Consider the following 27,634-nt stretch of genomic DNA (forward strand, 5'->3'; position numbering starts at 1 on the left):
GACAATTGTAACAAGTGCACGACTGTCAAAAATTGTTAATAACTAATATAATAACATTTAAAATAAGGTATTTATTTTTTTTTCTTGTAGAGGATAGTCTACTTTACTCGTCTGTCGTACTTTCCTGATAACCACATGGATTTTTTGTTAGTTAAAAATAGTTAAGTAAAAAATGTTACAATTGACCCCACTCTCCCCTACTGTTATGGTAGTAAACATACTAATATAAATTAAGTTAGTATATTTGGTAAAACTGCATTAATATTGTGCAGTTTTAATATAGATAAAGGGGAAATATGTGATTTACAATGATGATGTGTTTCTGAATAGTTTGAATACTAGAGAAGGTCTAAATACCTTATCGTCACCAAGAACAAAAAATAATCATAAATAAAAAAGTCAGAATTATTTTATGTTTATGAATTATCTTGGTATATGTCTCAATTCAATGAAAGTACTTGTAATTCAGTAATGCTTTAGTCACAGTTTATTTTTTTCTATTCGGCTAGTCTTTAACATAACTAAAAAGTCGAAGTCATCTGCAATTTCATTATTATCGATTGTGAATTCTAAACCAAAAAAAAAAAAAAATTATTTAATTTTTCAAACCCCTCTCCCAAATGATCAAATTGAAATATTTGAGCAGTTTTTAGGACAGGAGGTTAAAATTGCTTCTTTCACTCACGCCTGGGATGGCCTGGTTGGTAGGGTGCTGCGCTCAGGCCCGAGAGGTCGTGAGTTCGATCCTCTCAAGTCGAAGACTCCCTGTGTACTAAATGGTGAATGCGCTGAATCTGTTTGGGTCACATAGTCTTCCAAGTTCTAGTAACAAATCAATATCTCTGGGGTGCAAGAGTGGAGATGAGAATGATCGTGCTATGGTTCAGGTCGAAATTACGAACTGTGCATGGATGGACGGTGTACGAATATGTTCGTCCTGTACAACGGGATGTGTCGTATGTTTGTTGTTTTCGGATCTTCATCAGGAATGCTTTCCTGACGGTCGCTAATAGCCCATTGTGCTGCTTTAGAGCGACGCAAATTAAAAGTACCACACCGTAACTTTTATTCACTGTCAAAAATTTCAGGACGCTAGCATAAACGGTTCTGGAGTTAAAAGAGAGACTCACAGTCAGAAACTCAAACAAACTCTTCATTTTATTATTACAGGTAATCCACTCAATAATGGGGCATTGTTTATTTGATGAATGATTTTTACAGATATAATCTGCCTCTATTGACGTTACGCTGAACTTACTTACTTTTAAAAATAAAAATAAAAAATCGAACTAAGTAGTCAAAATAGTTTTTGATATAACTGTTAGGTTTTGCCGATTGTAATACAATGTTGCACAATACACAAACTTGCCCACTTCAAATTATATAATAACGTACGCATAAACTAACTGGCGTATAAACTCTAGAACTAATATTCAAACTCATTAACATGTCCCTTAAAATCTTCATACACTATGCCATTCAATTATTAAGTTACAAAAGGAGATGTACATATATAGTAATGTATGTACTTCTCTGTAGTATATATATTATAATGTATGTAGAAACTATTTAAACAATCTGCTGTTTGATGTATTTTATCAAAGATATATTTTCCCTACATTTCAGAAATATATTATTTACATTTTTTTCGATTTATTATTCAGTAGTCTTTGGTATTCTTTCAAAAACCTAATTATCTAACTTGAAAGTCACTTCTGGCATATTTATATGAAGTAAGATGCAGCGACCTACTTTTTTCCATGTAAATTAAAAATGCTCTCAAGTAGCTAAAATATGTATCTCTTGGGGTCCTTCATTTGAAAATTGTTCTTAATAGATGTTTTTCAGAATGAAGGACTTTATTAGATTTCTTTTAAAAAATATATGTCTTGAAGATTTTTTTAAAATGCTTCTCTAAAAATTAGTTCAGAATTTTAGTATTTAGAGAGACAAGGTTTCAAATGTTACATTTTTTTACATTTCCTTATTTTAATTTCAGTCATCGTGTATTTATTTTTGTGTCTTTTATTATAAAAGCCTTTTAATGTGATTAGAAAAATAAATCTACTTCATATATTGTTAAAGAAATATTTTCAAAACAAATAAAATGAAATGAATATTTTTGTCGAAATATATAAGCGAGATTATTTGTAGCATGTGGATTATTTACCTAATATTTGCTTACTAGAGTAAACTAGTTTGCTTAAAAGATATTTTTAGTTCCCTTATGAATTTTGAAAAGACGAAATTGGATTTTTTGAAGTAAGAAAAAAAGTGGAATCGGATATTAAATTGATCAATTTTATCTTTTTAAAGATACAGAAAATAACAAGGTATTTTGCTTTTTATGTGATTTTGAGAACCCTTTTTCTTGACTATTAAGACATTTCCTTTTTAAAGTTTCACATAACGGTTTGCTTATTTGTATTAAGAAAATAACAAAATGAAGGCTCTAAAAAAGCCCTTAGAAACTTTGTTAGTAAAACTCGCAAAAATATTTTTATTTATTTAATTTATTTTTGAAGTTTTATTCAGAATTGTCTTAACACCACGGACAGTGAGAAAAAAAGGGAACAACCTTTCATCTAATAATCAGATTTTCAATTACTAAGGATCAATCTTAATGATCCGAGATGGTGACCTCAAATATGCTAATTAATAAGGGCAGATGATACTTTGAGTTGGGAAATCAGACACAAAAACGCATTTTCTCTAAATCAACATACTTTTTTTTCTGAAGGATTCAGTTTGGGGATATGGGGGTAGCCACAATTTGAGAAATTAGCTCTCAATAATTTGGTCAGGTAAGCAGTTGAAAATTTGGAACCCTTAATGTTAATTTTTTTCTGTGTATTTAAAGCGAATCAAAAACTTTTTCACGCTATTATAAAATTCGTTCATACGAAGATAATTCCTTGCAAAAAATAATTTTAGTAATTACTTATTTTTTCGATAATAGTCGAAAAATGATTCAATTGCTTAAACGCGTACGATTATTTTCGTTTTATTCTTATTTAAATACCTTTTTATGTTAATTAGTTAATTTTTATGTTAATTAATTATGTTAAGAGCACTTCATGCGAATTTATTACGCGCAAAATGTTATTGATTACGTGGTCAAGTTCTTATTACCAAGCAAAGGGATGTCAAAAAGAAAAGTAATTGAATACGATTTTAGTACTTGTCAAATAAATGACTTCAATTCTTCCAGGAAAAATGTTCTCGTATCCAATGGGAAATGATTTAAAATGACGACTTATGATTAAATGCAAGTCACATTATTTAAAACTCAAAATATTCAGGAAAATAGTTAAATTTAAGCAGAAATTTCAAAATAAATGAAAGTGTTTTAATTTTTCTTTAAATAATTATGCAAGATCCGTAATCAACGACTTGTCGCTTCCGTATCTTGGTAAAAAGACGAAATAAAAACATTGTACACGATAATGGTCAATCTTCAAACTATGTACAGAGGCCAAAATTATTTATACTAATAAGATTGTGCTCTTTAGCCTAATGCATTGCGAACGTCGACCAAGATTAGTAAAGAGGTAATCTGGCTGATTATCTGCTGAAAGATATATGAATGATTTAAACTCACCTCATCTTAACCCATTGGATTAATTTGCACCAAAGCACATGCTACCAGAACTCAATGGAGTAAAATGCGTAAGCTTGAACCCCTTTTGGAACGTTAAAGAGCAAGTATTGAAAGAAATCACAATAGTTACTGTGTGTGTTGCTTGCAACAGTCTTGAGGAAAAACATAAGCTTTTAAAACTTTATAATTTTGAATCATGCAAACCTACTTGCAAGAATAGTTTTGTTTACATATGTAATGTTATTCCTTTTGCTACACCGACCGACCAATTTTGTTTGACCAACAATGATAAAAATATGATCAGGCTGATTTCCTGTTAAAAGCTATATGAATGGCCTCAGCTCTCCTAATCTGAACTCAATGGATTAATTTGCACGGAGGCACATGCTATCAGATCAAAATTTTGCAAAACGTGCAAGTTTGAACCTCATTTGTAAGGTTATAGAGCAAGTATTGAAAAAGCTCACAGCTATTGCGTGAGCCTTGATGTCTCAGGGGATCGAGCGTTCTCCTTCCAATGAGGTGAACCGGGTTCGAATCCCAGCATTGGCAGGTTGATGCGAATTCTGCACTCGGCTTGTACCACTCACAGTGCTGACTGACGTAAAATATCCTCAGTGGTAGGTGGATCATGGGTTAGAGTCCCCTTGCCGTCTTGGGAGTCATGGCTAATCATGAGAGTTTTTCGTGGTTTTCCTCTCCACGTAAAGCAAATGCGGATAAGTTCCAACAAAAAGTCCTCCCCGAAGGCAAATTTCTCCCAATATTTAATTCAGTAGTTCCTTGTCTTCTGGATTGGGTTTAAAATTACAAGGCTACGGAGTTGAACATTAGTAGACGTAAACCCGAAAAATTGTGCCTGCTGTTTGCGATAGTTTTGAGGAAAAACATAAACTTGTAAAACTCTATCATGCCGAATCAAACTTGCAAGAATGGTTTTGTATATACACACATAATTTCATTTCTTTTCCTGCAAATAAAATCAATAGTGTTTCGAAATATTTCGTTATTTTGCTTGAAACTGTATGACAAAGTATTTGTCCCAGTGCGAGTTCCTATGATTTCTTTACAAATTTTCTTATAATTTTCATTGTTTAGACAGTAAATAAATGAAAAAATCTCTTTTTTTTCAAAAAAAAAAAAAAAGTGAAATTCCTTACATCAGAAAGGGAAGCAAGCAGGCCAGTGAGATTCATTGTTTAAGTCTGGGTCACGCTTCACTGAGTTTTAAAACACCGAAAATGTGTTTACTCCATACACCTCAACAAAGTAGCTCATTTCACTCAGTCAACACGAGACTGGGTTCTCATTACTTTTCACCCCTTTTCTTCTTCTCTTAACTGCAGAGTTTTCTATCAATTTATCACTCTTCCTTTCCAAGAGACACCACAAGAATTTTCAATTCCACCGAGAGTTTAAAACTCGAAATAGAAGCAAGTTTTCCCGCTTGAACTCATTTCATGAATGATGGAAAAGGATACAATTGTTCTCTTCACTTAGTCTCGCTCTCTTTTCGAACTTGCTTCCAATGGTATGAAATAAAATAAAAAAAGGGGGGAAGTTTTGGGTTATTTTCCCTTCCATTCTGACAGAATGACTTGTCAGTCTTTTGTCAGGACTCCCCGGAAATTAAGTCTTTTCCTCCTTTTTGGCACTCTTTTTAGGGTGTATATTCGAAATATCCTTCCTCGCTGATGCTTTAACTTTAGGTGGGTGCATAGAGGCAGGTTTTATTTATGAGGAAGGAGAGAAAGGAAAAGATTTTCTGCTTCGAAACGCAACCGTTTGACAGTTTAAATAGGGTATAAAATCATCTTTAAAATGTATTTTCCTATCATGTACTTGGTGGCTAAAAATATTCTATAGTAATCTCAAGAAATATTTTTCTTATCTGGTTTTCAGTAAAGATAAATGTTTTGAAAGAGGTACTTGCTATTGTATTTATTATAAAATGTTTGTTTGGAACCTAGTTTTTATGTTATTTGAGTTACTTCACTATTTACATAAAATAATTTAGACTCGAATTTTCTCAGTAACTTCATAATTTATAACTTATACAAATTAAAAAAAACTTGCGAAACATCCCAGTGTTGCGTTCAGTTAAGGCACGCTTCATGGATTAAAAGATTTTAAAGCTGATGTTTAAAAATAAGGGTGAATGAGTGTTAAATTACAAGTATTATTAAACAATTGGTGTATTTGTGGTATATTAAACCTATCCGACATTGTAAATCCTCTTCCATGGATGAGGTGTGAAAACTGTAAAGAAGAAGATTCTACTGACTCGAAACAAAACGAAGTGATGCATTAATTTAGATAACAGCAGCCAACATATAAAGTTAATTATTTTTACCTATGGTCAGTATAGGTTATTGCTTAAAGAGAGTGAGGTACTTTTTAAAATATTTTATTGATCTCGGAATAAAGTTTGGGAAAAATAATATGTTTGGAAAGAAGTAAACGTAGTTTTGATTTTTTTTTCGTACTTTTCTTCTAAATATTGACAGAAATTGAAATTCATGACCTTAATATGTAAAGCACATAGCTGGATGCTGATATTGCGTATATTTTTCTTTATTGTCCGAAATAAAAATGAATAATTGTATTTAAAATGGATAGATTAATTCGTTTTTGATTCAAAAATAATTATTGTTAACGAAATGTTGATCATTCATTCAAAAGTAAATTTAACTCTACAATAAAAATAATCCCTGTTTAAAAGTTACAAAATCAATCTAAAATATTATTAAAGAAATATGCCCAAAGCTTCCTTTCAGTTAATATTTTTTTCAAGGTTTGTTCGACAGCGGAAATAAAACTACTGAGAAAATTTAATGTAGCTTTGTGAAAATATTTTATTTTCTGTGACTAGTATATTCTACAATCATGGCACACTGCGTTTATTAGTTCTAATCGCATAATGAGTACATAAACATAACGGCGATTATAGGATCTCACTTCAAGTGATAATTGCGTGCTGTAATTCACATGCTAAGTTGTTCAATGTAATCTAAATTCATTCATTGTTGAATGTGCAAAGCGAAATATTCTATAAAATTATGAAGTAGGACATACTTATGATGCAAGTGGTATGGTCAAAAATCAAGTGCAAACTGATGAATTTGTTTAGAAAGTGGTTCAGATGATTCTCTCATTTACATTTTATTATGCTACAAGTAATTTCTAAGATTCATTTCTGAGAGAAAATTAGAAAATTATGCATTAAATGTCATAAAGATTTACAAACCTGCATTTTTACTTTTTGAAAATGTTAAGAGAAAGCAAATTTCCTTTGCCTAAAAGGAATATATGTTTCATTGAATAATCTATGTTTTAATTGCATAGCTTGCTTTAATGATTACCTTTTATTTCCGTTTGAAAGTAAATATTTAGCTTGTTTCATTGTTAATTAATAATTTTAATTGTCATTAAATTTCCAACTTATTTCAAAATTTTTTTAAATTGTCAAGTATAATTTAAATACTTCCTTCTTATTTTTACTTGTTTTAAGATAGTCAGTGACAAGACAGTCACCGACAAAGATGTTCACGCGGTTGAAGCGTGGAAAAATTATAATATGTATTATATATATACACTTTTCTTTAATTTAAACTTTACTCATAATAAAAAAAAGTATTATAATTTTTATTGTATCATTTCTAATATTTGGCGNTGGCATGAAGTGAGTCCTTTTACCTTAATTTCTGTAAACCTGGAATGAGTATATATATATATATATATATACTTTACTCGTACTAAAAAAAGCATTATAATTTTATAATTTTTATTGCATCGTTTCTAATATTTAGTGACACATTTTAAGAATTTGACGGCACACAAAAGTGCCGCGGCACAGTGGTTGAGAATCACTGGCATAAGAGGTTGATCAGTATTAATGATTATTTGATCTTTCAGGTGCCGCCAAGAAACATACAGCCAGAATCTACCAAAGACGAGCATCATCATCTGCTTCCACAATGAGGCATGGAGTGTTCTAATGAGGACCGTCCACAGTATTCTTGATCGATCACCCCCTCAACTTGTCGAAGAGATCATTCTTGTCGACGATTTCTCAGAATTGCGTAAGTGAATTAAAAAGAACGTTTTACTCAATCATGAAACTATCATTATCATCCTTAATTGCTTCAAACAAAATGCATTGTACTTCAATCTGAAACAATATCCTTTGTGTTACTAGCATTGATGATGAGTAGGGTGAGTTTGCTTTTAGATGCAAAAGTCTAGAAATATTTAAAATTTTTGGATTTTAAAAACCTGGGTGAACTAACTTGAGAAAATATAAGAAATTACTTAAAGAAAAAAAAATTCTAAAAGACATGTTAATTTAAGGAATTAATAAAATTCCTGGAGTAGCCATCCCCACTGCAGATGATCAAAATAAGGATATCATACGTTCGTCAGCAATAGTTCAATGTCCAGCATATATTTACGGTGCTTAAATCTTTTGCTTGGTAATTTTTCCTCCCTTGGTAAATATTTATCGGAAAGTCTAACTAGCTTAAAGTAAAATACATTTTTTAAGCACATATATATACATATATCTATATATATATTCAACTTGAAGGTAATCTTAATTCACTATAATTCAACTTGAAGGTAATCTTCGTTTAAGCAAACGAAAGCATTTCTTATGCATTTTGCTTAGCAATGAAAAATTTAAACCCACTTATCTCAAAACTGATTTTTTGAGTTGTGCCGCTATTGCAGCCAATGAGCGATATATATACGAGTATAAACAATGATAATACAAATAAATAATTATAAACAATGTCACGTTACTTGCTACTTGCTCGTAATTCGTTGTCGATAGTTAAATAGCATTTTTGGCACAGTTTTTTGAATATCAATAAATAGTCAGGAAACCAAATATCATTGAAAAGTTTTCTATAATCGATACTATTAAACATTTAAATTTCCTTACAAATGCATTGAGGATTTTAATTAAACGAGTTAATGTGATTGAAACACTTTAAAATTTATTTATTACAGATATCTGAAACGTAAACTTTCGTAGTTTTCTATAGTTTAGATAAAAATGTTCGCTAAAGATATTGGATTAAGTTTAGTTGACTCCTGGTGCTAGTATGAAATATCGTGAGAAAATTGAAAATAAATCGATATTGCTGTAGGAAGAGTAAGTCTTTTATCGGAAGTCGTTGAAGAACAGAAAATTGGCCACCAGAAAATTGCTTTTTAATGCATTTTAAATTGCTTTGTCTTTCCTTTCTATAAGTCAAATAATATGTATGGACTATGTTGTAAGTTAGATAGATTGATAAAAGAAAAAAGTGGTTGAATTATTTTGATTTGTTAAGTTTGGTGAATAAAGAGTTAACGCGTTGTTTATGCTGATGTTAGTTATAAATACGATTTCGTTTTCAAACTTATAAATTATTCATCCTCGATGCTCAATTTCGTTGCAGGTTGTTGAAATTCACACTTTCAAGTTCGGAATTTAATAAAGAATACTGTTAAAAATTTAAATGATTCATAGGTTAAATAGTATTAGATACAGATTTGATAGATAGTAAAATCACATCATAACATCATCATGCAACCCTGTACTTGATCTTTACTAATTCCACCAGTTACAATAAAGATCAAGTACATTAGAATACAACCCTGTACTTGATCTTTATTAATTCTACCAGTTAAACTGCTGTATCCAGAAATTTATTTAAAAGGAAATTTATTTATTATTTTATTTATTTATTTGCTTTATTGCAATTCAGCTATATTACGTTTCTTAGTACAAAATAGGATATGGAAGAACAATATAGCATTCATAGAAAATGCAAGATGTAAATACATGAAGTTAAAAGATAAAAAATCTTTACGCGACAAAAGGGTATGGAGATATGGAATTAAATTCAATGCAGAATAATGATTGATTTGATATTATGATATGAACTTGTACATAATAGGGACATACTTTTATAAATGTAGCAACAATGTTTGCCTAGTAGAAATTGTAACTTTATAGTAAAATACGAGTTTGTAAGTTTGATACTAACATAATTAAATTATCAGCACCAATAACACGAAAGTGTTATTGCATTTTTTTCATCTGCAAGAGGTGAAGAGCTGAAGTAAACTCAGTAATATTGTATGACAGTGCCAGACAGTATTTTATAAACATAAAGACATAAAAATATATCTAACAGTAATACCTAAAAATGCTTCACTGGAATAAATGACAATACTATATACTAAGCTGTGGTGGCTCAGGGGATAGAGCGTTCACCTTCCAATGAGGTGAACCGGGTTCGACTCCCAGTGATATCTGGTTGATGCAAATTCCGCACCCGGCTTGCACCAATGACAGTGCTGACTGATGTAAAATATTCTCAGTGGTAGACGAATCATGGGTTAGAGTCCCCTTGTAGTCAAGATAACAATTGGAGGTTTTCGTGGTTTTCTCTTAATGAAATGCAAATGCGGGTTAGCTCCATCAAAAAGTCCTCTACGAAAGCAAATTTTTCTCCTAATACTTGATCCATTACAAACTAAGGCAAACAACGTTAAGGAGCACAAAAATATTTATAAAATACAGACAGCTGTTTCGGATGCTCAAAGGGCAACCTTCATCAGTGCAAATAAGGTTGCCCTTTCAGCATCCGAAACAGCTGTCTGTATTTTATAAATAATTTTGTACTCTTTAACGTTGTTTGCCCTAGTTTCTATTTTAGCACAAGGATCGCCCACTTGTGTATTTACTTGATCCAATACTTGAGTTCCCTTGTCTCCTGTATTGGGTTCAGAGTTCAGATTCACAAGTCTACGTAGTTTAACATTGGCAGTCGTAACATTTTCGAACATTGTTAAGTCGTCGACCATTGGTCGTCGCTGTTCAACGACGGTTATAAAATAAAATAAAAATACTATATGCCAGCATAATGCGTACTGTGAACAATTTCAATAATTATTTATTACTTTCAAATCATTTCAAGACTTGCTATTGAACACGAATTTTTATAAATGTAAAACATTTTACAAAATATTTCCAAACTGCACCCTGAGTATTATAATTCCCTTCCTGCATAATAAAGATCATGTTTAACTATACCGCTTAGTTTAGCACATGGGAATAATAAAAAAATAGAGTTTCTTGCTACATATTTTAAATTTTCTAACGCACTCAGAAAGTTGAGGCCTAAAATATGCCGCAATTGTTTTGGTACGTTCCAGACATAATTTAGAAGGCATATAATATTCAACTCATTTGCATGTGAGTGGAAGTTTTATATTCTCAAGAGAACAAGAATTCTATTCCTTTCTATGGATAGTACCGAATACGAAATGATTGTGGCTGCATTAGATTTTAGGAATTTCTATGTAGGGGCCATATAAATATTTAGTTTATCAATTTAAATAACTTCATAGATTTTATTTAAAAACATATACAATTTATATTATAAAATATATTTTTTTATTAAATTTGAATATTAGTTTTAATTTCTCACTAAACTGTAGTTTTTTGAAAATTAAAATAATAATAAAATAATTATAATTAGATAATTAATAAATTAATTATTATTGAAATACATTATTGGAGATTATGTAATTAATAATTATTGAAGATAATATACTTAATTCTAAGTAAACTATTGTAGATAACAATAAAATCAATTAATAATGCAAGAATGAAATTTCCATAAACATTTACCGGTTGTCTTAAAAACTGAAATTAATTATTGGAGATTATATAATTAATAATTATTGCTGATAATATAATTAGTTTTAAATTCATTATTGGAGAAACTAATATAATTAGTTTTAAATTGATTATCGGAAAGAATAATAAAATTAACAATAAAATTAATTAACGATGCAATAATAGAATTTTTATAAACGTTTACCAGATGTTCTAAAAGATGTCCTACGACAAGTTATAAGTTAACGAATAAGTTAAAATTAACGTGAAGTTAATTAAATACAGTGGCTTATCGCACATCGAATATGTTGAAATGCAATTCTTTCTCATCTACGTGTTTTGCTTAACTTAGATTTATGTATTTTATTGTAACCATGATATATTTTTGTTTTCCGTACCTGGCAACTTCGATGCATAATTAGTAATCTGTTTATTTTCTACGCAGCTCCCTGCCGATCTTTTTGTTTATTGTGAAATAATTGGCCTTTTTGTGAAAAAATCTTTCCGAAAGAATGTAGAATGTGTCACTTAAGATAATTTATACTTAGCGGGTTTGGTTTATTCGAAATAGGATGGGAGGAACAATTTGCTAACGTAAACAAATGTCACATTTCAACAATCAATCAAGATTGAGATATCAACACTACCTCACTTGAAAGTATTTTATTATTTAAAATAAAATCTCATTCTTTTTTCCCCAAATAATTATCTTTTTTTTTTTAAGAATTGAAAATTCTTTTGACACCCTGTGCATTTAGTAAGTGTTATGCAAAATAAAATACTTGCTTACCATTTATAATAAAATGAAGTTAAAATTTGTTGAGGATAAGATAATAAAAACACTTAAAACTCGCAATTTTGCTACCATTATTTTGCAACCGAACCAAATTACTGTCAAGTGATATTTTTATCGCCCATTATTTCATAAAACTCTTTTTTTAAAAATTCTAGTCGGAAATAAAGATAAAATGGCGAAAAGAAACATAAAACTCTGTACTTTTAAAATACTTAAAAATGGGTTAATTTTTACAAGTTATTTCAAACAACAAGAAAATAAAACAAATACGGAATTTTTTGTTTTTCCACAAATAGGTTTTTTATTGCTTTCAATGCGTTTCCGACTTGGAAGTTTGTTAGTTTTGTTATAATGAAATTTGAGTGAGAAATTAAGAAAGTTTCTATGGAAGCCTAATTGCTTTGGCTTATTATTTAGTCAAATGACCGGCACGATTAATTCAACTAAGGTTTTTTTACCACCTCAATAACAATAATTTGAAACGGAAAGTGGATAATAAATGCAGTTTTTATTCTATTTATGGCACGTTTCCAGTTTGAAACTAAAGGAAAAGAAAATCTTTATGATAGTTTGTTCACGGCTAATGACTTTTACCAGAAACTCTTTTTTTCCACAAGCAAGTACTTCATTTGCTTTAAAGGCACGCGAATGGAAAAATTAGTATTTTTTAAAACAAAAATCGATGAAAGAAAATGTGGTGATTGCACTAATTACTTTTGCGTTTTAAAATTTTTTTCTCAGTTAATTTAGTATTCTGAATTAATTTCTGAGCAAAAATCATAACTAAGCTCAATGAAAATAGGAACAAAATTGTTTATTCACATTTTATTAACGCTATTGAGGCAAACTACCGACTATTTCAAAAATATTGCTGTATTTGATAATGATTTTATATGAATTTCCCTGTTTATCAGGAGTTTAAAATACTGACAATCGAGGGAAAGTTGTCCAATTTAAAATTTCTAGTGAAAAATTCGATATCTTTGCTATCAGAAATTATTAATTTACCGAGCGAAATTCATTAATATTAGATTTATTGAAATTATTGACGATGATGATTGCTTGCATTTTATTATGGCTATTGAGAAAAAAGCATGCTCTATTTTAAGATTGTTTCTTCGATAGATAGTAATATTTCGCGATAATATGCGATAGATAATGCGATAATAATGCGATGGATAGTAATAGAGCTCGTAATGGCAAACAGCATACATATATCGCCTATTAACGGTATAAGTTAATTTGAATCGAAGTTGCTCTGCTCAATTTTAGAAAAGAAAATGGTTCTCCACTCCTGAATAGATCTTTAGGAATGGAGGAAAGCTTATAAAATTGGTTCATGTCATTTATGTATTTTTCAGTTTCTTTTTTAATATAAAGCAAAGCACCTTCAGTCAAAACCTAAAGTAATCATCCAATTATACTATTTTTTCCACCAACTGTTTTCTATTAAAAACTGCCCTAATAATTACTTCTGAGCAATGTTTTTTCCCCAGGGAAAAAATGAGAAAAAATAAAATTTATAACAATAGTTAGAAGTTGTTTGTTTTTATTATGCTTTGAAAAAGTTTAATATGCATGGACTTCTTGAATCATTAAGTATTTTGTTTATTATAAACGAGAAAGTGCCTTGTGTGTCATTTTTTATTCAAAAATTTAAAAAAAAGATGGAAAACGATTTTTAAAATATTTTTACCGAACTGCTCTCTTTAAAACTTATATTTCAAACTTTATTTCTGAAATAAAAAATAAGTGCAAAAGATTTTAAGTTCTTTCAGATTTAGTTTATTTTAGCATTTTTTCCCCAAAAATATCAAATATAAGATAGTTAAAATGGTAATCTCTTATGCTTTATAAGAAAACGAAAAAAAAATATCTTCTAAGATACCGTAAATAGTGTCTTAATAAGAACCGTATTCCCAATCAACACTAAGGGACTTCAATACTTGACGAAACAATTATACTTACTCTTGACTATCCTGAATTATATTTCGACACTAACATTATATTTGGTAAACTTATAATATTTTTAATATTAATTGGGGCAAAGAAAATGTCCCTAGTGTTTCCTATAGTGTTTTTTTATTATCTGTTGGATAAATCCTTTCAAATAAAAATTCAACGATTTAAAACCGTTAAAAACTTTAACCGTCAATTTTTTTTCCAATGCCCACCTGAGTCAACATTTTTCGTCAGTTCAGGTATTTACAGGGCAGATTTGTCGGCCTCTCTTTCAGGGGCACCATATTAGGTGGGCCAACGTTGCACCCACAGTAAGGACAGATAGTACAGAGAAGGAGAGCACATCCATGCCTTGCCTGGGATTCGAACCCAGAACCTTTCTGATGCAAGGACAGTTCCCTAACCCCTACACAGGCCGGTCGGCTTAACCGTCAAAATGATTCCACTTAATTTTGATTGACTGCTTAAAATAGTGCGACAAACTTTTCTTAAGACATTCTGAAAGAATTGTACTGTTTATTATTGTTAGTTCGGTTTTGTTCTTCTCTTTTCTACTTATAAAATTTATTTGAAGTTTATGTTTCCTCATTTTCTTAAAAAGTCTTGAATACTAGAGATCCTCATATATCACAGTTTCTCATGTTCATACCTTCCTCTATCTATTGGTGGTTCTGTTGCAACAAAATAAAACAATACAGATACCTCAGACACGCAAACACGTAAAAAAAATGCGACCAAATTACCGAACTGAATCTTAAAAGCATTTCTGGTAAAAAAAAACGGTTTACAGGAAATTCTTGTTTTTGAAAATATAGTTCTTATTTCCTGTTTTCAAAATTATGATTCTTATTTCTTGTTTTCAAAATTATAGTTTTTATGAAAAAAAGAATATTTTTGGAAATGAAACTAGATTATACAGTATTTAAATCATCAATTTGATACTTTTCCCAGTCGTATAATAACAGTTTACCTGAAATTCTGATTTTAAAAATTATAGTGTTTGAACGCACATTAAGTAGAAAATAAAAAAAAAATGTGAAGTGAATTTATACGAATAAATGGTGTTTATGGCAAGCTTTAATGTATCATGATAAAATTGCCGAAATTTACCACGTTTACCAAATCTTAATACAAGTTATAGAACAATATTTTATTGTTTTACTGTTGATTTTATGTAAGGCTCTTCGATAAAAATTACTGTGCGTTTTGGTCTTCTCATAAGGTCATATACACCGTAAATTTGACACTATTCTAGTATTTTTGGCATATTCTTTCTTAATGTATATAAAAAATCATATTACACATATTTTCCTGAGACAGCAAGCAAATTAAAAACTTAACTTCTCAGTATTTTAAATTTTACTTATTTCATAAATATTAAAATATTTTAAATGAAAATATGCTTATTCAAATTAATTATGTTAAAATATTTTACATAAAAATTAATAAAAATTACCGATTAATTTTAAAGTCTCTCAAGTAGTCACACAGTGATCAGAGACAAAATGGAAAAAAAAAGAACAAAATTTGCATTTTACTTGTACCTCATTTTGTGTTATTTTAAATAGCCCTCAGAAAAGTTATTTGCTAATAATAAAATAAAAACTAAACCTTAGAAGCAAAATAAAATATATAACAGGGATAACAGCAGACACGATTTTTTTTTCTTTTCCGCTGCTTTGGATGCAAAAATCCGTAACTAATAAACTAAAAACTTATTATATTTTACTCGTATATAAAGAAGCAAAAGTCGTGCAACTGATTCATTCCAATTTGATTCTAGTAACATTTCTCATGTGGTCAATTAAATAATATTTATAAAAGAGGTACAGTAATGATGAGTAAATTAAGGGTCAATATTTCGTTCTATTTTGATGAATTGGGAAATTGTGTAAAATAAAATGAAAAAAAAAATCATTCATATTTCTGATAGCTTAAAAGCACAGCCTCAAAAATATGCACAATATATATTGTGATCTGTATTTATACTGAAAATTAACTTTAAATATGTTTCTGAAAAAAAACTGAAACAATCAATATAAGAAACCTAAATTACCTGTATTTCAAATTTTCCGGATAATAAGTTATAAGAGGTCCCTACGTAGTCGTTTAACCAGAGATGCTTGCGTATTTTATACGTAAGCATCTCTGCTTAGACTCGAAGTTCGGATGCCTAGACCACGACTGGGTACAAACCAAATTTTGGTGACCATTTTGGCTTCAGAGGCAAAGTAATAAGTTTAAACTATCTATATCATCTAGCGGAAAGAAATTTTTTGGGCTTTAGAATTGACAAATGCTTAAACGTTAAATATTATTAAACTTTAAAAAAATCACCTATTTGTTGAGATTTTTACACTTAGGGGAAAACTGTCTTCCAATCATTGAGTAGTTCTTAATTTTGCAAGTATTTATGATAATACGACGTTGGATTAACTATTGAAGTATTAAAAATTAGATTACATGCACTATTCATTTTCTTAAAGCTGCGGTTTTTCTATTTATTGACATTTAGCACCATTTTCCTAATTGGCGTTGATTGCGCTGCCTAAAGATAAGCGAAATATAACAGTCATAAATAACCATAACGAAACTGCATCAGTTAAAAAAATAATATTATTAGCTAAAAAAGTTAATCACACGTTATGACTTGTGAATCGGAATTGTATTTTTGTAGTGGTAGATACGCTTCAGTACTCCCCCACCAGAATTATATCTGTGATAGAATTCGTTGTACGGATACCACTATTTGTTTCATTGCTGTTTTGTGAGAAGCCGAGAGAGCTGTATTAAGATCACCGTACAGTTGCTGATCGTGAGAGCTGTATTAAGATTACGGTCGTTGTCGCTCCTGTGTTGCCTTTAGCAGTCGAGTGTATGCAGGCTGACGTTGTGTATGATCGAGACGAGACTGAGTAGCAACAGTGCGAGGAGATTAATGACGCAGTCACAAGTAGCAAGTCAACTGTTCAATGTGGACCATCCATCGAAGTAGGCGTTTCCAGATCGAAGTGGGCGTTACTGTCAAGATAGGCATGTTCATATCGAAGTAGGAGTTTTGGTCAAGGTAGGCGTGTTCACATCAGATCCGAAGGTCACCAATGCGGGGAGAGGGGTTTTCGACAATGCCAACCTTCATCTATGAAAAGGTGCCCCAACATAGAATCGAGTTAACATGTTTTACATGTATTTTTGTAGTGGTAGATACGCTTTACATGATTAGCAAATAAACAGTGCAGGCTTGAAACAATGTTAAATTTAGCAATGCTAGTTTGCTTTCTACGAGGGTCACAATAAGCTTGCATAAATAAACCTTACATACTGAATCTGCCCTTACAAAACAAGGCTAGAAAACAAGAAAGCCTGAAATCGAGGATGCATTCGCAAATCATAAGTAAGCGTTCTGAAACCGAGGATAAATTTACTTTCTAAAGGTTTATTTTAGATTTTGTGATCATCACTGAAACAAGGCTTATTCGCGCAGGCTTTTATTTACTTTATTTAACAATTTAAAAGTGAAGGTTGTTCTGATCATTAAGTTTTCAACACAAACAAAATGTTGCATTTGAGAGCCTGGACAAAGCTAAAACAAAGTTTAAAGTAAAAGTTAAAAAAGGAGATTCTTTGCGAAGTTTTTTGCATGACTTTATTCAATCTTAAAGGAAACTTGCATGGCATACTAATATATTTCTCTAACTCTGAAAAAAGATTAANTCAGTTGCTGATCGTGAGAGCTGTATTAAGATCACGGTCGTTGTCGCTCCTGTGTTGCCTTTAGCAGTCGAGTGTATGCAGGCTGACGTGTATGATCGAGACGAGACTAAGTAGCAACAGTGCGAGGAGATTAATGACGCAGTCACAAGTAGCAAGTCAACTGTTCAATGTGGACCATCCATTGAAGTAGGCGTTTCCAGATCGAAGTGGGCGTTACTGTCAAGATAGGCGTGTACATATCGAAGTAGGAGTTTCGGTCAAGGTAGGCGTGTTCACATCAGATCCGAAGGTCACCAATGCGGGGAGAGTGGTTTTCGACAATGCCAACCTTCATCTATGAAAAGGTGCCCCAACATAGAATCGAGTTAACATGTCTTACATACTAGTGAATTGGAATTGTATTTTTATAGTGGTAGATACGCTTTACATGATTAGCAAATAAACCATGCAGGCTTGAAACAATGTCAAATTTAGCAATGCTAGTTTGCTTTCTACGAGGTTCACAATAAGCTTGCATAAACAAACCTTACATACTGAATCTGCCTTTACAAAACAAGGCTAGAAAACAAGAAAGCCTGAAATCGAGGATGCATTCGCAAATCAGAAGTAAGCGTTCTGAAACCGAGGATAAATTTACTTTCTAAAGGTTTATTTTAGATTTTGTGATCATCACTGAAACAAGGCTTATTCGCGCAGGCTTTTATTTACTTTATTTAACAATTTAAAAGTGAAGGTTGTTCTGATCATTAAGTTTTCAACACAAACAAAATGTTGCATTTGAGAGCCTGGACAAAGCTAAAACAAAGTTTAAAGTAAAAGTTAAAAAAGGAGATTCTTTGCGAAGTTTTTTGCATGACTTTATTCAATCTCAAAGGAAACTTGCGTGGCATACTAATATATTTCTCTAACTCTGAAAAAAGATTAATTAGTCAATTTTTCTATGCCAACTAAATAAAAATGAAAACATAGTTGGATTGCTTAAGTTGGATTGCTTAGTTGGATTACTTAATATTAAAAAAATTTCAAACTAAATTTTTCACTGAATTTTATATATTTCAGTAAATGATTAAATATTAAAGAGCATTTTTTGTTATAAAGAATATGACAGCCACTATATTGAACTAAAAAATAAGCCATCATCATTCACAAATTAATTGCTTTATTCAAACTATGATTTTTGATGGAAAAAAAACCAAAATAATGATATTATTTTCGATATCAATTTCTAGAGTTATCATTTAGCTACAAGCCACAAGTTCATTTTTTCATTTCCTTCCAAAAAATACTTTTTCTCTCGAAAGAAAGAAAAACCTGAACAGACACTAATATATTAAAGATTTTAGTAAATCCCAAAGAACTAAAAAAATTAAAAGGTTTATTGATTTTCTTTTCTCACTTAATTCCTCTTAATCCTCCGTTGTTCAACGTTCAAAAAATTTTAAAAAAGGAAGAAAGAAAAGGAAAGATGGAAGTGAAAGTCAATTTATTCCTTGAACCTCTTTTAAGGTTATAAAAACGTTTTTAATACCTCGCGGCATTTCGTTTGACTAATGGTAGGTTTTAGTATATTGCTTCTTTAGTCAAGTAATAAAGTTTTTCCGATTTTCTTTTTCAAAATTTTTTTTGTAAGTTAAAGAGGTTTTTCCTAAAGCTTTTATGAAATATGGGTTTTTGATTTCACCACTTTACCCATCACTGATCCCAATGCAATTCGTTAGTCTGTGTGTAAAGCAACGCAATAAATCAATTTTTTTTAAGTGCATTAAATAAAAGTTTTTAATTTTTATTCTGTGAGTAAAGTCGAGCTTAAAAGCTATGGCTTACGAAAGTTTCGACATTTTATACTGGATTAGGCTTTATTTTTTTTCATTTTCGTGGGTAGATAATAAAAATTAAACTTTGTGAAATTTTTTAAAAATGAATAATTTCCTATATCCAGGCTAAATTTTGATTAAAAAAGAAGAGTCATATGAACTCAGTTGCCAAATCAATTATCAAAAAGGGAAGTTTAATTTTTTTTCGTTCGCAATTGAATACATTGTTAAGCTGGACAATTATTAAACATCTACATAAATTTGTAAAAAAAAAAACGGCCATTTTAAATGTTTTCTTTTTTACAGATTTTTTATACTTTATTGCAAGTTGAGGAATAAAAACTTAAAACTATTACCTGTGGAGAGAGCCTGTTTGCATCTAAGTGCGCGTTAAATGGATGCCAAGCTCCCAGCGCGAACGTACATCAATATCGCCAACACTTGAAAGGATATAGTAAAGCCTCCTTTTTGGTTGCTTTCTTATTAATAACCCATCCCAATGCAATAATAATCCATTAACAAGCTAGTAATAATAATAATAAATATTTCTGATAAAATAATAATAAACATGCGGGCGATTTTCTTCTGCAACGAAATGTGCCTCACTACCTTGAGGTGCCTTAAGGTGCCTACCTCACTAGCATATCAGCATAGAACGTGCCATTTTTAGTGGTCCAATCAAATCCATCGCTCTTGCAACGTCATATATTTGTTTCGTTTCTAAGAACAAATGTTCTCCTCGTTTATCGAAATATGTCGCCCAGTATTGGATTCCAGTAAGACTACGAAACTATAACCTTTTTTTTTTCAATAATTCTATGATACATATAGTAAAAATTAGCTCGAATTAAATTTCTGTCTGACATGTTTAACTTTTAAAAACTTTTATATTGTTTTGAAATCACATTTGTAAAATTTGATAACGATATAAAACGGAACTATACTAAGCCGACGATGATTTTTAAATCCTATACTGTAATGATCTTTTCTTTACTTGAGCAAATTATTGATTTTATTTGTATCCCTTATTTTTTTAACAGTTTTCTTTCATTTTTACGTTTAATTTACATATAGTATTAATACTATTATTAAGTTTAAGTATAAATCCGAAGCAAAGATAACTAGTTGGAATATTTTTCGTTTAGTTATCTAATGTTTTAAGTATACGCTTCAAAAAATTACGGTATGAAATACCAGATCTTATCATCAGTAAAATTCATTTTACCGTAAAGTATTATATCTATAAATTTTTATACTAATATTCAATTAATTTCAGTGATTTTACGGTAATTACTGCAAAAATTATTGTATATCAGATATTTTTCTGTAATATATTCTGATAAAAATGAATTTTACCGTAAAAAGTGCCGTCACCCTGAATGCTGGTACTTTTTACCGTAATTTGATTCGGAATTTTTTGTTGTGTACGTAAGAAAGCTCTAATTTTTTAATAAGGTTTTTACAAATTCCAATGTATTAATCCAAAACTGCATACATTGTTTGACTGAAAGTTGTACAAGCATCTATATAAATAGCTGTTTATTAAAATAAATAAAATATGTAAGAAAAGCATGTAAAACAGGTACTTAATTCTTCTCCTTCACAGATATTTGTTAGAATGATTTATAGCTTTTATTCGTATTCCTTATTTTTAATTTATTTTTAAGTTTTATTTTATTTTTTTTATTTTTAAGTTTAATTTATTTTTGTGTTTGATTTAATTTATTTTTGTGTTTGATTTAATTCATTTTTATTTAAGTTTAATTAATTTTTATTTTAAAATTCAGTTTCATTTTATTTTTAAGTTTAATTTACGCATAAAAGTAAGCCGAAGCAAAAGTATCCCGAAAGCAAAAATAACTAACAGAATTATTTTTGTTTCGTTTATCTACTGCTTTAAGAATACATCAGAAATAGAATTCCTTTTTGACGATTCAGAAAGCTCTATTATTTCTTCTTCATTTTATTACTATAATTTTGACACGAAATCACGTGACATTTGACGAAACATGAATTTGGTTAGTTGCTCTAATGAGACTGTTTCTCCTGTTAGGTAAACGTTACTGTAAAATGTATACTCTGTGTTTACTATAAATTAAGATAAATTAGGAGAGTTTGTACATAATTCAACAAAATAATTTTAAAAAAAATATAAATATTTATGTTTTGCTAAACTAATGAATAATCTTGACAATATTTATGTTTTTTTCCTGCATTATTTTTTTTTATTGTTTTACTTTCATTCTAAACGACAATTGTAATTAATTGAAGAAAGCTCTATTGCGTTATTTAGTCTCATCGTGTCGTAATCTAGTCTATATTGTATCTTGTGTTATCCTGTAGAAAACATAGCTTATATGGGTAGGAAAGATGGCTAATAATAATAACTACAATCAAATCGCTAAGCAACGAAACAAACAAAATTGTTGCAAGGTTTTTGTAAACAAATATCATAATATTTGAAGTAAGTATTTCTTTTTTATTTAAAAAAAAGCGAAAGAATTATAATTATAGCAAAAATTAATGAGTTGGATAGTTTAATTTTAGACAAAGCAATTAGAGACCCTGAAGTATCTATATCTACGTATACTTTGTCAGCCTTTTTCTTGAATTGCATATGACGTTGAGTTATTTGTAAATCGGAATTGTACTGCCTTTTATTAGACATGGGGGCTTCTAAAAAGAAGTATGGGTGTACACACGGTTAGTTTACACACGGTTAGGTAGTTTAGGGTGTACACACGGTTAGGTAGTTTAGGAGAAATCGTTTAATATCAGAATATTTTGCAGTTGTTGTTGTGGACAGACAAGATCCATTATATTTTATCTACGGTAAGAACTCCTCCCGCCGCAAAGTCTGAGGCCGTTTACTGCTATGAAAACAGAACAAACTTCACTTTCGGGCTAAAATAATAGAACGTAAAAAAAGATTACCTTTCTTTCACCGAACCGAGTCAAAACTTGTCCTTAACAGTGACCCCTCAACCCTACTTGGAATAGTTATACCTCGTTACCATAGTCACCGTCACTGTTCCAGACGAATGGATAGAGGAGTTTTTACTTTAGACAAACATTAGGCAGTTAGCTCTTAGAATTCGAGAACTAGAAGAAGATAAGTGAATAAATCTTCCCCGGAAGGACCCAAGCAGTTCAGGATGTGCTCTGCAGAGGCCTGCTGAGTTGACATTTAGAGCAGGCTGCAAAGATCTTCCTGTTCTCAAAGAACGAGAGACTCTTTGTGTGTCCACTTGCCAATTTTGGAAATGCCGTTTGTGAAGCTCTGTCACGGTTAAGATCAAACAAAGAGCCCGGCTCTTTGTCCGCATACCAGTGTGGCAGGAAAGAGACTTCTACTACTTTGAAATTTCAGATTCAACATTAGATTGATATATTTTACAAGTAACTATAGTCGTGCGCAATCTTATTTTTTTGATGGCACGATCTCTCCTTAATATGGATAACATGTAGTTAAAACAGGATTACTGTATTTTATTGCTGGCTATATTTGAGTGCTAAATGTTCCTCTTTAAATTTGCATGATATAGTTATTAATAACCAGTTGCTAAATAGATGTGTTGATTTCAACAAAATTCCTTTCCTCAAACAAGTAAAGATAATAATTTCCCAAAATTGACAAAATGTGCCTCCATAAAGCTTTTTAAGGAATAGTTTCATCAAAACGGCGAAGGCTTTGGGAAATATGCGAAGTCACTTTAAAGAGTTTAGTTTAAATTATTTATTAGTTAATTTTTTGACTATTTAATTTGGCTTGTTCCTAATTTTACGGAAATTAACTACCAGACAAGCACTCAGCAATTTCAATATAAAGAACTTCTTACAAAATTTTATGTAACACAAAAAAAACATTACATATAGTATTTGATAAAAAAATTATATATAACGCCAAAAACTTCGAAGTATATATTACATTTGAATAAACTTTATTCATTCCCGCAGTCTCTCATTCGATTAATCGATTTAAATATCAAAATCTAAGTCCCTCAGAACTCTATCTTTCGAAAAAGCAGGATTTGAGTGTTGAAAGAGAGAGAATATCTCTGCCAAATTCTACGCCAAGTTATTCACCATTACGGATCCTTTCTTCGGTTTGTCAGAGTCATCAATATGCAGTTCGCCAACACATCCGGAATACATGATAATGTGGGATTGGTTCTTTGGCATCCAGTGCAATCCGTATCCGTTCAGGAATTCTTGACGTGTAAAGATGCTTTTGTTGCAAAATAAATGAGATCGAGACGATAGTTTGATTCTTCTACTTTCGGGGGCGTTGATATCTGAATGATTTGGCTGACATGTGCAGTGACCATGATTTTGAGAGAATGGTAAATTAATGGTTAAGATCAGAAATGGACAGCTCTTTTATTAGAAACAGTGTGAGGAGTTAAATGAAATTGTAGATTTATTTTAAGGTGGGAATTAACATTTCAATACATAAAAAACTGATGAAGATTAGTATAAACTGATTTTATCATTCAAACACTTTTAATTATTAATTTTTTTCACTGAAATATAAAGCAAAAAAGTTTTAAAGCTTATCGGTTATATTTCTTTATTCGTCAGTAAACTGTTGAAAACTGAATTTCAATAATATCATTGTGACATTCTTTGTATTTAAAACAGGCTTTACTAATCCACTTATATTTTAATCATTTTATTTTATTTTATTACCAGCGTTGAATAACCAACCCAATTTCTGAATTTGCGACTAATAATGTTCGACTATTAACGAAATAAAGTTCAAATAATCCAGGAATTAAAATTTGAATTTACATATTTTGATATTTTAAGTACTTATTAAGCCTCTAATACAAAACTGCTTGCCAAATTATTTGGATTCGAAAATATTATTTTAAAACATGTAAACTATACGGAATTTAAAAAAAGAGATGTTTCATTTACAATTTAACATTATAAGAATCGTACCTATCTTTTCCATTTTTTCCCAGAGGATTTTGAAAATTAAGAAATATTATAAAAATATTATATGATATTTAATTATAATAATAAATATAATATTTTGAATAAATAGCCTCAACGTAATACAAAAACTATTTCCTCTGATGTAAAGTGCACAAGGAATTTAAATTTTTCAATATTTTCATTATGCTCTCAAACTATTTTCGCCAATTACCGAGATATGATATTGAAAACGGAAATTCTTCTCCCCCCCCCCCAAAAAAAAAAAAAAAAAATTCATTCCTTAATGGAAAATGAAGATTTGAGGGAAGAGGGTGAAAAAGGTGGTTTTGCTTTCCATCCAATCCCTAACTTCCTATTATTTTCCAAAGTTTTCACCTTTCTTTTTCTTGACAGCCGTAGGTCAATAACAGCACTTCTATCGATATTAATCATTTTTTCATAGCCCTATTTTTTTTTCTTCATTTTGCCGATTTTTTTATTTACTTTTTTCTTACCTCACTCTTCGTATATTTCCAGCCAATTTTCTTGCATTTTCTCCTTTGTTTTGTTACTTTTAGCTGTTCCAGGTCCATTAGCTAAGTTTCGTTTCTTGCTTACCCCAGAGACATTTACAAAAAGCGTGTTTTTCTTCATTTTGATGCGAAAGTGATATTTTTGAAAGGAAGTTGATTTTCTTCAGAAATTGTTTATGAAAAGTAAATATAAGTAGTTAAATATGAAGAAAAAATACTTTAATATTATATAATAGGTTGTTAGATGAATTACGAGAACAATATTCGATAAGAATTCTAAATTTTTTTTAAAAAATCCTATAAGACTTTATTGATTGCCGTGCTCTTTTTAAGAGCTCAGGCATACAAACTATCGTCTTTTTTAATACTTACAATAATATTGTTTAACGGATGAAGTAATTTAGTTTATTATTCACGGTACTTTGTAATTTTAAATGAAAAAAAAATTTGAGTTCATTTTCACCTAGTCAAATAGTGTTTATAAATAATTTAATAATAATAATATAATAATAAATAGTGATGTTAGTTCATTTTTACCCATTTCTGAAATTTATAGTTTAGAACAAATAGATTTTGAGTTAATTTTTGTCCATTCCACAACACTATAGTTTCAAATAAACAAACTTTAAGTTCATTTGTGCCTATCTCCTAGCAATGTTTTCTTAAATAAATAAAGATTCAGTTCATTTTTACTACATCTTAGTTTTCAATAATTTAATTTTGATTTCATTTCATTGACTTTGTAAGTTCTTTAATCCTGTTTCTTAAATATTCTGATTTAAATAAACAAATTTTGGGATAATTTTTTTCCGTTTCTTTGCATTGGTAATTATTGTTTTTAATTTTTTTTTTTAGTTATCATTGATAAGCAGTTAGTTTACAAAAGTGTACTTATGCAAAGTGCTTTTACTACCATTATTTTTTAGTTTTAAGCATGATTCCGAAGACAAAAGAGTTATTAGACCAATTGCCATGGTAAACTTGCCTTCTCAGAAATGGGAAAACAACCTTTCAGCCCTAAGGAAATTCTCGAAACTCTGTAATGGATACTCCAATAGCAATTGGAATTTTAAGAATAACCCATCTTTATTTGCAAAGATTCTTTTCTTCAACAACGTTCATTCATTCTTTTCAATACTCTGATATTTCAACATTAAATTTCTCTTCTTAACTGTCTAAAAAGTTTGGGAGTAGACCTCATTGCTTTCTCTTTCGGTATTGAAAATACTCCTTAATATTCCTGAATCCTGAATGTTTGAAAATACTCAAGTACTTACTTTGTATTCCCCTATCAAAATCAAATGCAGTGATTTATATTTCTGAATAAAGAATTCTTGCCAAATTAAAAACTAAATTTAAAGTTTTTTAAGTTGAAAATTTTGAGGTAAAATAAAAATGTTGCATAAATCTGTATTCAGTTGTGAACAATTTTGATGTTAAATTCTAAATAAATAAATGTTTTAAAATTTATAAATCATACCAATCTTAAATATTAAATTAGTAAATATCGGTTATTTGATATGTTATCATTCAACCATTTATATCATAATTCACGATTTATTAACTATTACATATACAATAATTATTATTTGCTGTAATGAAAATCCATTAAAGATACTTACATCTCATATGAACTGATGTCAAATATTATTTGTATTTTATCTTCCCGTATTACTTAAACTATTAGAAATCGTTACTTTTGAAAGTTCAAAGTAAAAGTTTTCTTTAATGATTACTTATCGTAAACATTACAGGAAATTTATCCTGAATAGTTAACAAGTTAAGTTGGGTTAAAGGGGAATCGATTTTAAGTTTTTTGTTCGTTTTTATTATCAGAATGTGTTTGAATCATTTGAATAAATCGTAAAATTTTCAATGAGGAATTTTTTTCTCGATTGCCACCATATTTTGCTTTGTTCTAATTAATGAATTTTATGTCATTTGATCATAAATGATGCGTTATTATTCTTTTGTCATACGAGATATGAATATTTTTCTAGATAAATTATGAAAAGTATTTTGAAAATATGGCACACTTTAAGAAACAAAAGCACCTATGTCATTACTGCATGAGTCCTCCTATGTTTTTCAATTGTACGGTTAAAATTCAGAAGAGCAGGGCACACGTCTAAGTGTTCAGCAGTCATAAGAACACTTACGAAAAAGTAAGGTGCTTTTTAGGTTGTTTTAAGGTCAACAGATGTCATAAATACATCTGAGGATTACCGGACTATGCATAACATTTGAGTCGCGATGGGGATAGAGCGTTCGCCTTCCAATAAGGTGAACCGGGTTCGAATTCCAGCGATGTCTGGTCGATACGAATCCGCATCCGGCTTGCACCGATCACAGTTCTGGAGTGAAATATCCTCAGTGGTATACGGATCGTGGGTCAGAGTCCCTTTGCCGTCAGGCTAACCGTGGGAGATTATCGTGGTCTCCCCCCTCCTGTAACGTAAATGCGGGTTAGTTCTATCAAGAAGACTTCCAAAAAAGCAAATGTCTCGAAATATTTGATCCGAGAGTTCTCTTGTCTTCTAGATTGGGTTCAAAGTTACAAGGCTACGAAGTTGAACGTTAGTAGCCGTAAACCCAAAATTTTGGTCGGCTGTTCAACAA

General features: G+C 30.2%; 1 protein-coding gene across 5 annotated transcripts in view; it reads left to right on the forward strand.

The window, feature by feature from the left end:
• LOC107443568 (putative polypeptide N-acetylgalactosaminyltransferase 9) overlaps positions 1 to 27,634 on the forward strand; it is a 286,844-nt gene that overhangs the window by 230,974 nt on the left and 28,236 nt on the right. For all 5 annotated transcript variants that reach the window (XM_071178433.1, XM_016057485.4, XM_016057486.4 and 2 more), the window contains one exon: positions 7,517 to 7,683. In XM_071178433.1, coding sequence (XP_071034534.1) covers positions 7,517 to 7,683 — 167 coding nt within the window. The remainder of the gene's footprint in view (positions 1 to 7,516; positions 7,684 to 27,634) is intronic.

Source organism: Parasteatoda tepidariorum, chromosome 1, assembly GCF_043381705.1.
Source record: "Parasteatoda tepidariorum isolate YZ-2023 chromosome 1, CAS_Ptep_4.0, whole genome shotgun sequence".
Lineage (NCBI taxonomy): Eukaryota > Metazoa > Arthropoda > Arachnida > Araneae > Theridiidae > Parasteatoda > Parasteatoda tepidariorum.